Source organism: Chrysochloris asiatica, unplaced genomic scaffold, assembly GCF_000296735.1.
Source record: "Chrysochloris asiatica unplaced genomic scaffold, ChrAsi1.0 scaffold00001, whole genome shotgun sequence".
In the NCBI taxonomy this organism is placed as follows: domain Eukaryota; kingdom Metazoa; phylum Chordata; class Mammalia; order Afrosoricida; family Chrysochloridae; genus Chrysochloris; species Chrysochloris asiatica.
The window spans coordinates 44,050,943-44,066,857 of record NW_006408519.1 but is presented as its reverse complement, the minus strand read 5'-3'; the positions used below and the strand labels follow the sequence as shown (position 1 = coordinate 44,066,857).

The following is a 15,915-nucleotide window of genomic DNA, read 5'->3' as shown; positions in this document are numbered from 1 at the left end:
CCATGAACGACTGATCCTAAGTACCGCTCTAGCCTTCCTGACACTTTTGAGCAGATGGCAACACTAAATCCACACGATGTAGTACATCTCCCCGCTGGACTCTGTTTCCGTATATTTACCATGATTCGACAATGCCTCCGTGATAAATCTCATGTATTCGGGAAAGCATTACAAGTGAGCTGGCAATGACAGTTGATGGATCATGCTGAGCATGACTTGGGCCTGCTAGTGCGCTTCAACGACATACGTGTGGAGGTCATGCATGGCTGTCCACAGGGTGAGTCTAGGAGCTGGTATCCTGTACATGTACTGAGGAATACTTTGTTGACAAATGGTTGTCATGTTTTAAAAAAAAAAAAAAAAAAAAAAAAAAGCTAAACAAAAGAACACAGGTGTGATGTTACAGAGTTAGCTACCGACCTTGTGGTTATTAAGGATCTGACTTTGGTCAAGTTTCTTAAATTTTCAGTGTCTCTTTCCTTATTTGCAAAATTAAGGGCTGACAATCTTACAGAGAAGAGCCCTGGTGGTGCAGTGGGTCAAACACTGGACTATCTGAAAGGTTGGCGGTTCGAGCCACTCTGCAGAAGACACATGAGGCAGTCTGCTTTCATAGATGGTTGTTGTTGTTAAGTACCATGGAGTCAGTTCCAACTCATAGAAACCCTGCACAGGGTTTCCAAGGATGCAAATCTTTACAGAAGCAGAAAGTCTCATCTTTCTCCTGTGGAACAGCTGGTAGTTTTGAACAGCTGACCTTGCGGTTTGCAGCCCGATTTGTTAAATGGATATTCCCTATCACAGACTGCATTGTACTTCAAGACAGACCTTGATACGTTCTTTTTTGATGATGAATTTGATGCCATTCCTCTTCAATTTGTCATTCCTGGGTTAGTAATCCATGTGATTGTCAGATTCAAAATAGCTAGTACCAGTCCACTTCAACTCATTAACGCCTAGGATATATTTGTACGTTCCATTTTATTTTTGACAACTTCTAGTTTCGAACTGCCGAACTTGAGGTTAGCAGCCTGATTTGTAACCACTACATTACCAGAGTTCCTTGCTATCATAAGTTGTTTTTGTTAGGTACCATCGAGTCAGTACAGACCCATAGTGACCATATGCACAGCAGAACGAACCACTGCCCCATCCTGGGCCAAACTCACTACTGTTGCCACGCTTGAGTCCATCGATGCTGCTACTTGGCCATTCATCTCGTTGGGGGTCTTCCTCTTTTTCTCTGACCCTCTACCTTACCAAACATGATATCCTTCTCCAGCAACTGCTCCCTCCTGACAATATGTCCAAAGTATGAGAGACGAGGTTTGGCCATCTTGGCCTCCAAGGAGTACTCTGGCTGCACTTCTTCCAAAACGGAGCTATTGGTTCTTTTGGTAGCCAGCCCATGGCACTTTTAATATTCTCCTCCAACACCATAACTCAAAAACATCAATTCTTCTATGGTCTTCCTTATTCATTGTCCAGCTTTTGCATGCATACGAGGTTATTGAAAATAACATGGTTTGGGTCAGGTACACCTTACGCCTCAAGATGACATCTTTGCTCTTCAACAGTTCCAAAAGGTCTTGTGCAGCAGATTTTCCCAATGCAATACATCATTTGATTTCTTGACTGCTGCTTCCATGAGTGTTGATAGTTGATCCAAGAAGAAATGAAGTCTTTGACAACTTCAATCTTTTCTCCGTTGATAAGAATGCTGTTTACTGGTCCAGTGGTGAGGATTTTTGTTTTCTTTACTTTGAAATGTAACCCATATCGAAGGCTGTGCTCTTCGATCTTAATCAGTAAATGTTTTAAGTCCTCTTCACTTTCAGCAAGCAAGGTTGTATCATCTGCATATCGCAGGTTGTTAACGAGTCTTCCTCCAATCCTGATGCCATGTTTATCTTCATAGAACCCAGTTTCTCAGATTATTTGCTGAGCATACAGGTTGAATAAGTATGGCGAAAGAACACAAGCTTATCGGACACCATTTTTAGTTTTAAATATTCAGTGTTCCCATGTTCTATTCGAATAACTGCTTCTTAGTCCAGGTGCAGATTCCTCATGAGCACAATTAAGTGTTCTGGAATACTCATACTTTGCAATGTTGTCCATAGTTTATCATGATTCACACATTCGAAAGTGTTTACATAGTCAATAAAGCACAGATAAAGATCTTTCTGATATTCTCTGCTTTCAGCCTAGATCCATCAGACATCAGCAATGCTATCCCTTGTTCCACGGCCTCTTCTGAATCCAGCTTGAACCTCTGGAAGTTCTCTGTCAATGTACGATTGTAGCTGTTTCTGTATTACCTTGAGCAAAACTTTACTTGCATGGGATACCAAAGAGATTGTCCAATGATTTCTGCATTCTGTTGGGTCACCTCTCTTTGGAATGGGCACAAATATGGATCTCTTCCAATCAGTCGGCCAGATAATTGTCTTCCAAATTTCTTGGCAGAGATGAGTGAGTGCCTCCTGTGCCGCCTGACTTTCTTGAAAGATTTCAATTTTTATTCCACCAATTCTTGGTGCCTTGTACTTTGCCAGTTCCTTCAATGCACCTTGGACTTCCTCCTTCAGTATAATTGGCTCTTGATCATATGATACTTCTTGAAGTAGTTGAACATTAACAATTTTCTTTTGGTACAGTGACTCTGTGTATTCCTTCCATCTTCTCTTCATGTGTTCTGCATCATTCAATAATTTGCCCAGAGAATATTTCAATAATGAAAGTCAAGGCTTGAATTTTTCCTTCAGTTTCCCCAGCTTGAGAAAGGCTGAGTGTGTTCTTACTTCTTGGTTTTCTGATTCCAGATCTTTTGCATATTTTGTTGTAATACTTGACTTTATCTTCTTGACCTGATCTTTTGAAATTTTCTGTTCAGTTCTTGGACCTGCTCCTTTCTCCTATTTGCTTTCGCAGCTCTACGCTGGAGAGTAAGTTTCAGTGTCTCTTCTGATATCCATTTTTACCTTTTTCCTTCTTTGTTGTTTTCTCAATGACTTTTTGCTTTCTCCAATGTTCTTGATGTCATCCCACAATGCTTCTGGTCTTCAGTCTTTAGTGTTTAATGCATCAAATCTGTTCTTCAGATGATCTCTAAATTTAGGTGGGATATATTCAAGGTCATATTGTGGCTCTCATGGACTTGTTTTCATTTTCTTCAGCGTCAGTCTGAATTTGCATATGAGTAATTGATGGTCTGTTCCACAGTCTGCCCCTGGCCTTGAAGAAATGGAGCTTTTCCATCGTCTCTTTCAGCAGATGTAGTCAATTTGATTTTTATGTATTCCATCTGGTGAGGTCCATGTGTATAGTTGTCTCTTATGCTGTCTAAAGAAGGTTTTTGAAATGAACAAATCATTGATGTTGCAGAATTCTACCATGTGATCTCCAGCATCATTTCTATCACCAAGGCCATATTTTCCAACTACTGATCCTTCCTCTTTGCTGTCAACCTTTGCATTCCAATCACCAGTAATGATCAATACATCTTGATTGCATGTTTGATTGATTTCAGATTGAAGAAGCTGGTAGAATTGTTCTATTTCATCCTCACTGGCTTTAGTGGTTGGTGTGTAAATTTGAATAATAGTGGTTTCAACTGGTCTTCCCTTTAGGCACATGGAAATTAATCTATCACAGACATCGTTGTACCTCATGACTGATCTGGATATGGTGTTTTTTTTTGTTTTTTTTTTGTTTTTTTACAATGAATGCAACACCACTCCACTTCAATTTGTCATTCCCGGCATAGTAAACCATGTGGTTGTCAGATTCAAACTGGCCAATACCAGTCCATTTCAGCTCACTAATGCCTACGATATCGATGTTTATGCATTCCATTTCATTTTTGACAACTTGCAATTTGCCCAAATTCATACTTTGTACATTCCATGTTCCGATTTTCAATGGATGTTTACAGCTGTTTCTCGTCATTTTGAGTTCATGGATTGGAGCCTTGGAAATCCTCTGTGGCAGTTCTACTCTGTCTGAGTAGCCTCACTGGCAGTGGGAGTCGGGGGTCTAGAATAAGTCTGAGGGCACCTCAATGTACAGTGTAACTAACAGTGGATAAGCATTGGATCTTAAGGTTGGGTTGATCCGCAGGTTCAGTAGTTTAAACTCACCAGCTACTCCTCGGAAACCCTACACATGGTCGTTTCGAGTCAGGACTGACTCAACGGCACTTAACAACAACAACACTCAGTAAATACTTGATTCCTTCAACTTTTTTTCTTTTCTTTTTTTTTTTTTATTAGCTTCATTATAAAGCATCTTCTGATCAATCAATAAAACTTACATTCTTTTCAATACAGTCTAGGTATCCAGTTTCACAGAAGGAGATTGTAACTCCAAATATGGGTAATGATTTTATTAACTTAAGTGAAACTGTTACAGCTTTGAAAAGCCAGAACAGCTAACCCTGTTATACCCAACCAATAGCTCCTAAAAGATAGGTTTACTGATGAAATCAAAAAACAGGTCACACTTTCCAGAGTGACAATTTCAAATTCTCTTCAGACCTTTGAGGTAAACTCTGGAGAAAACATAGATTGGACGTAGAATGGGAATCCTGCCAGCAACAGCAACAACAGACCTAGAGCAGGGTATTTAGCAACTGTTACTTCAGCCTCATTACTGTCCTTCAGGTTAGCGTCTGAAAGACACCAAGCTTGTTCTGAGAAGCTTCTCTCACCCAGCCCCTGTGGACACCTGCTGATGAAGTGGATTCCAATGCCCAGTGACCCTGGGCCACAGCACAACTGCTCCACATGGTTGTCTAGGCTATCAGCCTCAGAAGAAGATCACCAGGTCTTTTGTCCCATAGAGCAGCTGGGGGATTCAAACCACTGAGTTTTCTTTCAGCTGCTAGGCACTTAAGCATTGGGACAAGTAACCCAATAGAGCAATTCTCCTCTATCCTATCGGGAGGCTGTGAGTTGAAATCCACTCAATGACTGGCAAACGACAATAGGATCAGCATGAAAATCCAAGACCACATGGTTAAGGTCCATAGCTAGCAGAGTGCTAGACTTCACAGGCTTTCCAACAGTGGCAGCTCCAATTTCTAATTCCCCTGTCAGTCATTTAACAAGCCTTCATTAAAAAACAACAAAAACGGGGGTGGGGAGTTAAGAAAGAAAATATTTCATAGTACAGTCTAAACTACAATGTGCAGTGGGATGTGACTATAACTGTATTAAGGAGCTCTGGTACACAAGGGTTACGAGTCGGGCTGATAACCTCAGGGTCGGCAGTTTGAATCCCTACGCAGGGTTACTATGCATCGGAACCAACTCCATGGCTCATCACCACCACCACCACCACCACCACCACCACCACCACCACCAAACCCACCCAGAAAAGAAGTCTCCTACATTCCCTTAGGGGTTATCAGCACTTTTCTGAGGCCCTGTTATGACCCACTAACTTTAGGATAGAACAGAGAGTGAGGTAAGGAAGGATAGACAGACCCGACACTCCACCTCCCCTCTGGTAACCACCAGCGGCCACAGGTAGAAGAGGATACCTACATAAGGAGACACAAAGAAGAAAAGCCTAGGAGCTATGAGAATGTCAGAGATGGACATTTTAAAGACTAAATACCCTGACAGCCATGATCAACGTCTGACTCACTGACTTTCAGAGACAGACCTGCTTGCTTTTCGAATGTACTCATCTTTCTAGTCAACCTGCTTTCTCGTACTCCTGTGGTCTTGCATCCCCAATACCTCAGCCGAGTCTGCGGCTCCGAGTCAGAAGTCCAGGAGAACTGCCGTGAGTTATTTGGTAACATGATCAATAGAAGGAACCAAGTATTTCTTTGGCGAATTTATAATCATTCGTGTAGAAACACAAACTTTAGTGCTGCATCCGATTATTAGGCTTACCCGTAAGCTATCAAGTGTAAGTGCATTTGGTGTGGAGTGAAGTTGATATATTTACAAGGGGTCTCTGGAATCAGACCCCTGAGATCTGTAGAGGCTTGGGTCACTGTGGGGCCCGTTTCCTGTGGGCAGGGCCACTGGGTACCTGTTCCTTTCATTCATTCTTGTTTTTCAGAAACTGTGTATCCACTGGAAGTCAAGCATTTTTTAAGTAAATATGTATCAGGGAAATTCCAATACTGACAAGTAGAGTTCATATTTCCCCTCACATTTAATTGTAATGACAGCCTGCTACTCATTAAATGTGTGAAGTTAGACAAACAGCGATTTTGTCTTATACGTCAATCTTTGTGTTATGGAGGTCATCACAGAAAATCAATAGGCAAATGGAGCTGAACAAGGTTGGATTTTCTCTCTTTGCAGGGGTCTTCACCAGTATGGCCATGTGAATACAATGTATTTGAAAAATAAGAGACAGATACTAAACCACCACCCAAAATATCTCATCTGAAAGACCAAATAGAAACCTGCTAATGGAAGGAAATGTTGCTGGTTTGTGACATTTAAAAGCCACACAGCTGGTGAACACTGATGGCTGGCCAATGGCTCTTGTTTTATCCTGTTTTCAGGCAGCCCACTGTGGCAAATGCCCTTCTCTAAAGTGTCCCTCTCTCCCCTCTGACTATAAAGCACTCACTGACGTAGCCCTTCCAGCTGGACCTAGACTGGCCCCCTGGCCGGCTCTGGGTACCATGGGAAGCAGGAATTGCGGACACTCTGAATGGTCTATCTCATTCTCTCAGCCAAAGAGACTGAATGCAGAGCGGAGTGTCACACAGCGTGCAGAGCCAGTGGGTGCCCCTGCCCCTTCTCTCCTTCAGGATCACCCCCCAAAGCAGAAAGAAGAAGTTACAGATTTCACAAAGTGACCTACGGCGAAGGTAAATGCAGGTATGTCTCGCTTTACAAAAGTTTGCTGTACACCACAATGCTTTAAAAAAAGATCTATGTTATTACCTGTTTTTGTTAAAGAAATCTGAAGATTCTCACTTTTATAGAAAATAAAGGTAAAGATGGGACTAGCGTTGGGAGTTTGTTTAGCAGCAAGCACCCTGAGCATCAAGAGGGGCCCCCCCGGCCCTATCCCCAGTGACTGCAGCCTGCTGTCAGCAACCAGCCATCACATGGGCTGTGTCTGTCAGTGTCTGCACTGTGGTTCCAATTAGCCTGTGCACCCATTAGCAAGAGGCATGCTAGGGCACCAGAAAGGCTACGAGAGCTTGGGCGGGCGGTATGTTTACTGTTTAAATGTTTGCCACCTGTTTCCACACACCTGCTTGACCTGGCTCTTCCTTTCAAACTCCTCTGCCCTGAATGGATGAACAAACCAAATCCAACCCAATGCATCTTGCGAGCCCACCTCCTCTCCTCTAATGGTAGGACTCCTCCCTTGACACCCACAGTTTATGTAAACGCTACTTACTCTTCCATGGGCCTCGAACCCCAACCTCAGCACAGCCCCATGTGCCCTGGCCAGAGAGGTTACCACCATCATATCCTTCCAGTGTGCTCACCAGAAACAACCCCACACATCCGATGCTGCAAGTTTACCTGGGTTGTAACTTTGCACACCCTCCGGCTCCCACTAAGTGCCTGTTTAGGCTGTTTGTGCTGTCTGGTCTGACTCGGCACATTCTTTTTTGAGTCTGGGAACATTCAAAAACACTTTCCATAAAAATGAAAGGTAATTACTTTTTTGCTTCATGCTATTACAGCTTACAGAAGGTTTCAGAGGACTGCTCTACTTCCAGGTGGGGTGGGTGGGGAAGGGGAGCCTGTAGCTGGTCCAAAGTCACCTGGCCAGTAAATGTTAAGGTTGGGATAAGAAACTAGGCCTACCAGACTCCTACCCAGTATGCATCAGTCTCAAAACAATCAGAGCCAAAAATAAAAATGTTTCTGAGCACGCAACCAAAGAAGGGGAGGCCTGTCAGCAAAACGGCCAAGCACAACTGCGCAAAGGGAGAAAAGAGCTAGCAATCCGGGCCCATCAGAACTCCAGCCTTGGAAACCCTGTGGAACGTTCTGCTTTCACCTATGAGAGTTGGAATCGACTCAGTGACCCTGAGCCCCAGCCACCATTAATAAATTTGTGTCATATGTGTACAATAATATGAGAGCATTATACCTCAAATACTCTCATATAAAATAAAACACACAAAGTGTAAACTAAACAAGGAAGGGATTGAAACAAAAAGTGTAAGTGGATGCTCTCTGGCTTTGTTTCTGCATCTGGTGGGTGTCTTGTTCACTCTGCATGTGGGTACCCCACTCAGGAGACCCCTGTGTGAAGGTGCCAGTGACAAGCACAGCCAGACTCTGGCATCAAGCAGCTCACAGCGCTCCCCAGCAAGAAAGTAAGGGACACATTTGTACTTTGAATTGGTCTAGGAGTCACATTAAAAAAAAAAAAAGTAAAAAGAAATAGGTGAAATTAATTTAAATAATATCTGCATTTTACATTCTTTTTCTTTTTCCTATAGCATAGTGGTTATGAGTTGGTCTGCTAACCTCAAGGTCAGCAGTTCGAAACCACCAGTGGCTCCATGGGAGAAAGATGCTTTCTGCTCTTGCTAAGACTTAGTCTCAGAAACCCTGCACAGGGTCACTATGAGTCAGAACTGACTCCATGGCACACCACCACCAAGTCTTGGAAATGTAGGGTACAGTCTGCACTCCCAAAGTGACTCAGTTTGTATGACCCACCCTTGTAGTGCTCAACCACCACGTGGGCTGGTGGCTACTACAATGAGCAGCTTGTAAAACTGGGCATCAAGGCAGTTGGGCCCACTCCAACCACTGCCCAGAACTGACTTTCTGATTCTGATTGAGGGGGTTATTGAAGTATGAAATTAATTTTCTAGAACCTGCAGTGTCAAAATCCAGACATTTTAGACTACAAACCTCCAATTAGAGAAGTGTTAAGGCCACGCACTCCCCGAGAGCAGTGGCAGTGGGGGCTGTATGATGAAAGGATCTCAAATTGGAAAAATAAAGTTCCGTTGCTTAGGCTTCCTGCGAGTGTGTGGCAGGCACGACACTCTTGTGTTGATTAAGGGAGTCAGGCTCTAAGAAGGCAAAACATCTAGTTCAGATTGAAGCATAATTCCAAGGGGAATCAAAAGCAACACAAAGTGCTCCATTTTAGATACGCCATATGGGAAGTGCTAATGAGTTCCAGCAACTGAAACCAACACGGGGACGGAAGGATTGCTGGGAGGCAATGGGGCAGAGGACACAAGGGAGGGTTTGGGGCCACCTTGGCTGTAGCCAAGCTGGGTCTTACCCGGCTGGGGATACACTGTTTAACCTGGCTGTACCTCGCCTTACAAGGGAATGCCATGTTTACACTAGAATGTAGTGATGCTGGAGGGGATGCTTAAAGGGGAGAGGGGATTTATGTAAAGCACATGGCACAGTGCCAAGCAAATGCTAAAGACTCAATTAAGGCTCTGGTGCAGTATCAAAGTAATACACTCACAGTTATCTAGAACAGTACTCAAATCTTCCTGTCACCTCCAACCCACCAAAAGTCTCACCCTGCGGTTCTTAAAACTCAACCAGAATTTAGCTCAGAAAGAACACCTGTCTTGAGCATTATACTCTTTATTTACAAAACTAACTTACATGATGGACGAACCATGAGGACATTCTGCTGAGTGAAATTAGTCAAAAAAGAAGAAATACTGCATAGGACCATTATTATAAAAGCTTAAGAAAAAGTATCCACACTAATACACAGGATAGTTTGGGTGCTGGGAAGGGTGCAATGCACAAGAAGGGGGAGGGGAATGGAAGAAAAAGACAGATGGGAGAACATTTACATGGATTTGCATGGGCTAAATGGGACAGATGTAAATCGTGATGTATGCTCAACCTTGGAAAAACAGGGCTCTGGGATACAGGGATTGAGGCATGGTTTGAATGGGTAAAAGAGGGGAAATGATGTTAAGATGCTTGGCTGTCTTTTGAATCTTGGTTTCCCTTGCCTCCTATTATAAAATAGACACTTGAGGGGGAGAGAAAGGAATAGGCAGAAACATCACCATAGAAAGCTTGTAAGTCCATCTTCAGCCTATAACTGACTGAAATACCTAAAATGGGGCTAGAACTTGCCCAGTGAAAGGAGGCTTCCTATGGAGTCTTTGCATTGCATAAGACCATAGGTGGAATCCTGAACCCCATCGAGAATCTTTTGAGGTGGGAAATTTCTACTTGCAAGGACAAGCAGACCAGCCTGGAGTGGCTAGAAGAACAGAAGATACTTCTTGAAAGAAAGACCAGCAGGAAAAATACAAAACAATAACAACAGTCCGATTGATTACTACAAGAACAAGCAAGTTGTTCACCCGGGAGCCATCAAAGCAAGTGGTCGGGTCCCCTCAGGGCAAACCCCTTTCCATGACTGAGAATCAAGGAGAATACACTAACAGGCATGTGGTCTTGCTGGTGATCAAGTTGGTCTACCGATAAGGGGAAGTGGGGGAAAAACAGCAATGAAGTTGTGAGCTAAGTCCAACCAGGTTCAATAGACTCCTGTCAACCTAGATTGAGATCTGGTTTGCCAGCAGTACGGTGAGACCAGGGGAATCTTGGACCCAGGGACAGGGACATGGCCACAGAGGACTAGAGAGGACAGTGAAGCACCCAGCTGAAAGGAAGTGAGGGGAGATGCACAAGAACACCCATACTTGCAGATAGTACCTATTTGACCTGGCTTCAATGGCTGGATGATCAGAACTCGACTAGAGGAAGAAAGAAGATGAAAAAAAGAGCAACCCTCTACAATTGGATGAACCTAGCCTATACTTATGGCTGTAGTAGCTCAATAGAGGGAACACATCTTTACAGCGAGGCTCATTCCCACCTCCTTGGTACATAGGGTGAACAGAGATTGGCAACTTAGACACTGGCTACCCAAAATGGGGGGTGGGGTGGGGGAGGGGCTACAAAGGCAAGAAGTGACTGGCTTACAAGCTTTCAAGAGGGACTCTAGATCCAGAGGGCATGAAGGAAGGTAGAATCTCCACTGAGTAGTAGCCAACCTGTCTGGGCAGGGCTGGTGAAAGGAGATGGGGATAGGTCTCTTGTGATACAATAGTGAATAATTGCTATTAGGGCTGACTGTGAGCATTGCAAATATAAAGGTAGACATTTTGTAACAAAAGTAGGGGAATGGTTGATCTTGCAGTCCAGGAGCAGAGGACCCTGGGACCATTAAGGGAAATGAGCAGAGTGTGGGAGCCTACCCAGAGAAACAGTGATGCCAGAGATGGAGGCAGAGATGATGATATGGAGAGACGGAGAGGCTGGGGACTCTATACTCAGGGAGGGAGAGGGGCTATGTGCTGATGGCTGGGAGGCAGGCTTGTGGGGTATACACTCTGGTTGTTTGAATAGTTATATATTCCTGAGTGCTTTGGTGTACATCCAAAAACAAAAAACAAAAAAAAAAACAGAGGGAATGGAAGAAGCAAATGCTGTTGAATGATGATGTATGGAGGTGATTATAATTATTGCAATGAAACGAAATACGATAGGATGAAGGCAAAGCTGATGTTTTCCCACAGAAACTATCACTCAATTCACAATAAAAAACTTAAAAAAACCTAACTATATGGAAACAAACTGACAACGACAATTTGAAAGCCTAGATAGGGACCGCAGAGCACAGTGAGGTGATGTTGATGGGGGAAGACTGACTCAGGAAAGGGGGGTGAGAATGCTTGCTCGCCTTGAAGAATGTCATCAACATCACTGAACTGTGCATGGAGGACCACTGGTGCACGCTCTGCTGTGTTCCTTTGCAACAACAAAATAAGATTACAGGAAAACGCTTAAACAGTCATCCCTTCAGTGCTGTGCCGTGTCCCTCCTGGTGGACCAGAGAGAACTGTCTGACGGGTACACACTGGCAATGGCAGAAATCACTGTTGGGTACCGGGCTGGCCATTTCCTCTTCCTAAGCTGAGCAGAGAACATTAACCTCTTAGAAAGAAGAAAACTGTGGTTTAGGGACATGCAGTCACCTGCCTGGGGTCACACAGTTTACAAGTGAAGGAGTTGGAGGCTGAAACCATTTTCACTGTGAGCGCCTGTCCTTCTCCCAACAGCACTCTGGGGCTTGAAGCATGACTGTACTATGGATTCAGATAAAGAAATGGTTGTGTGCACTAACCACACCACTGTCTGTACATTCTGTGTCTGGGAACTGAGAAGTTTGTACAAACCAGTTGTTGCTGCTGTTAGGGGACAAAAAATGAAAGACTCCATCACCAAATCTTATGGGGGTGATGCATTCCTTGTTAACACCCACTGTTTGATGCTTCCTTGAAGAGCAGAACTGAGCACGCTCTATGTGACAGTTCTACTTCATCTCATGGGTTTGCTGTGAGTTGAAAATAAAGCTAGCTCATTGCTGTAGTCCACAGGGCTAGACTAGGAGCTTTGTCAAACTCCTCACACATCATGCACACAGAACAAGCAATCAAATGCACCAGCATGTCAATGTCCAGCACGCTGGACACCATGCTGGATGTGGGGGCAGAACGAACAAAAGGAAGGGCCAGTGCTCTAAAACACTGCATCCTCTTCTACAGCTGCACTGCCTCACAAGGCTGTCCACAGGATCTAGACTGCAGCTCTTGTGAATGTTGGGACACAGTGCAGGAAACAGCACACACTCAGCAAATGTTGTGGAGGTGGAAGGCTGGCTTTTACCAGAATATCTAGACTGAAAACCAAGATATTTGCATTTTTTGAAAAAACAAAATCAGCGGTTGTTGTTGTTGTTGTTATGTACCGTGGAGTCGGTTCTGACTCATAGCAACCCTACACAGAGAAAATCAGTGGTAGGATTGATTGATTTATTAAAAGTAGAAATCCTTGAGTTTGGCGGCTCCCCCCTCCCCTGCTTACTGCGTGATTTTTGGCAAACTACTAAATCTTCATTTCTGGGGCTACAGTACATGGGGAGAACCACCTACTTCATAAAGTTGTGATGCAAGATCTTCTTTGTAAAGTCTGGAGCAATATCTACTATGTGCCAGGGGCTGGGTTCAATCCTCCAGTGTATTAAAGGACCCTAGGCACAATGCATCTAGTTTTCCACCAGGAAAGGCCACTGAAGAGCTAGATTTTGAAGGGCATCTAATTGTTACACAATACATGAAAAAAAATATAGATAGATAGATAGATGTGAAGAGAAAAGACAATTCTAGTCTGCCTGAGTACCAGAGGTCACAAATCAGACACTGTCTGGTCAAAGCTTGACTGAGGTTGTACAAGTTCAGTGATGGCCTCCGGAAGTTTCATCAAAGACTCCACTGCCTGGTCTACATCCATCTGAGCGCCATCATCACGCCAAAGTCGGCGTTTTGCTGTATGCATGCCTGTCATTGTCTTCCACGTAGACCTTTAACTATAAAGGGAGAGGTTTCCTAGGTGCCAAACGAGGATCTTCTCAACAGAATAAACACTGATTTCATATAAAAAAACATCAAACTATATTATCACAAGAGCTATATTGTCACAAGAGGCATATACAAAGCTCTGTTTTGCCTCTGGTGACACTTATGTCTGAATAAATCACTGTTTAGAAATTACTGCAAACCGGCTCATTATTCACAGGTAGGAGCCAGCAGTTGTTAGAAAACCGGTGTACTGCTGCTTACAGATTGAAGTGGCCTAGAAATACCAAAACTTTTGGTTCTTACTCGACAATACTGGATTTTTTTAAAAATTCTGATACGATTCTTACCTATAGAGATCAAACGGTTAAAGACTGCAGTTTTTGCACCTCTTTAGAATATATTGAATATTCAAGTCAGACTTTTAGATTACATATAATTTCAGTGATCATTTATAAAGTCTGATTGCTTCAACGATCCAGTAAGTTCGGGTGGGCTAACCCATGCCCTAGTAGTACAGTGGCTAAGCACTTAGGTGCTAACTAAAAGGTCAGAGGTTCAAAACCACCAGCCACTCCCAAGATGAAGGATGTGGCCATCTGTTTCTGTGAAGAGTTAACAGCCTGTGGGAATTGATGGGCAGTAATGGGTTATCTTTATATTTCCTTTGGTGTGTCTTGCAACTCATGCTAGTCGCTAGGACAGATAGCGCTTCTCCAGTTAAAAGAAATAAAACACAAAAACAGGTCAAGTTACCCAAAACGACTTTTTCTCATACTTTCCCCAGACTCTAGATGTGTCTGTTCCAAGGTCTGAGAATAGCAAGCAGTTCTTACCTCTGCACTGAGGCACTGTAGCTGTTGTCATAGGAATCGTAACTCTGCTCGTCATAAGCAGTACCGTATCCATCATCATAGTCCTAGAATACAACACGAGAGGCACACAGCGTCAGACAAGTTCTGTGTGAGACAAAAGCAGCCCTTGTCTTAGGCAGTCTTTATTAATCCATCAAACACAACTGCACAACTAATGTTGGCGTAGTCAGAAACACCAGAGTGACAGCAGGAAAGCAACAAGAAAACTGGAAGAAAAAAAACCTGTCAAAATCAAAATTCCCAGGATGCTGGTAATTAATCAAGGGTTTTCGGGTTTCCAGGGACATTACTGACTCAAGACCAATGGCTGACCCTTGGTCCAAACAGTGAGCTCTGCTGTGTCTTTAGTGACTGTACCCATCCACCTTGACCACCAAGGGCATGCAGCCATAGTGGACACTAGCAGGTTGGCAGTCACTGGAGAGTTCTGCAAACCCCATTTCCTGAGAACCGGCTGTATCTGATGTAACTTAAGGCTTGCCCAGTATGAACAGCCTTGGCCATCAACCTATTGGCCAAATATAATTACAGGCAATTGTTTACGATGGTGGCTACTTGAGGTGGTGGATGGAAACTGGGCAAACAAGCTTTAACACTGTGGGGGAAGGAGGTGCTCACAAGGGCCCGGAGAGCTGGGGATATCCTGGGCTCGTGTGGGGCTGTGCATGTGCCCAGGAAAGAGCCCTAAGCTTTCACGTGTGCAGCCTGATTCTGAGGCACCAGCAACCAGTAAAGATGAAGCTGACACGCCAGCTGCCTGACTGAGTGCCAGAGGTGTGTCCCGACACAATACAGCGCTCTCTGATGAAGGCTGGGAGATTGACTGCCTCGAGGGATTTGATGGAGCTCCATGGTTACACCCTAGGCTTCTAACAGAGAGGTCCACAGTTCGAATCCACCAGCCACTCTGAGGGATACAGATGAAGCTTTCACCTTGGAAACTATACACAGGGTTGGAACCAACTCGGAGCCACAAAACAACATCAAGAATTTAATAACATCGCAGTTTAATTATTAACTGACCACTAAGCTAATTTAAGGAGCTCTGGTAGCGTAGTGGTTACGAATCGGGCTGCGAACCTTAAGGTCAGCGGTTCGAAACTACCAGCCGCTCCGCGGGAGAAAGATGAGGCTTTCTACTCCCGTAAGGATTTACACCCTTGGAAACCCTGTACAGGGTCGCTATGGGTCGGAACCGACTCGACAGCACTTAACAACAACAACAACAACAAGCTAATTTAGTAACAATTTCAGTGGTCACATAAAAACTAGAAGGAAAAACAAGTCATCAATAGGAATAACCCTGAGGAAGGCCAAATGCTGAAGTTATAAAAAATGAGGCCAAAATCAGTTATTTTCAATATGTTTAAAGAGCTAAAGAAGTTAAAAAGCATGCCTATGGAACTAAAAGGCAGTAAAGGAATGATATCACTCCAAATGGAGAATCTCATAAAAATTCTGAAATGATAAAAAAAAAAGAATAGAAATTATAAAACTGAATGGTTTAAAAATATCTAATATGTAAAACCCTACTATAGTTAACACCTAATACCTGTATACCCTACTACAGCAATACCTAGTGTGCACACTCCTAGTACAGTAATGCCCAATACACGTACCCTACTAGACTAACACACCCCTACTACTATAAGGGAGTCCTGGTATGGC

The 15,915-nt window shown here is 43.7% G+C and overlaps 1 protein-coding gene across 1 annotated transcript in view; it reads right to left on the bottom strand.

Moving 5' to 3' along the window:
• LOC102830618 (KH domain-containing, RNA-binding, signal transduction-associated protein 3-like) overlaps positions 1 to 15,915 on the bottom strand; it is a 225,650-nt gene that overhangs the window by 33,982 nt on the left and 175,753 nt on the right. The window contains exon 7 of the mRNA XM_006830720.1: positions 14,209 to 14,291. Within this exon, the coding sequence (XP_006830783.1) occupies positions 14,209 to 14,291 (83 nt within the window). The remainder of the gene's footprint in view (positions 1 to 14,208; positions 14,292 to 15,915) is intronic.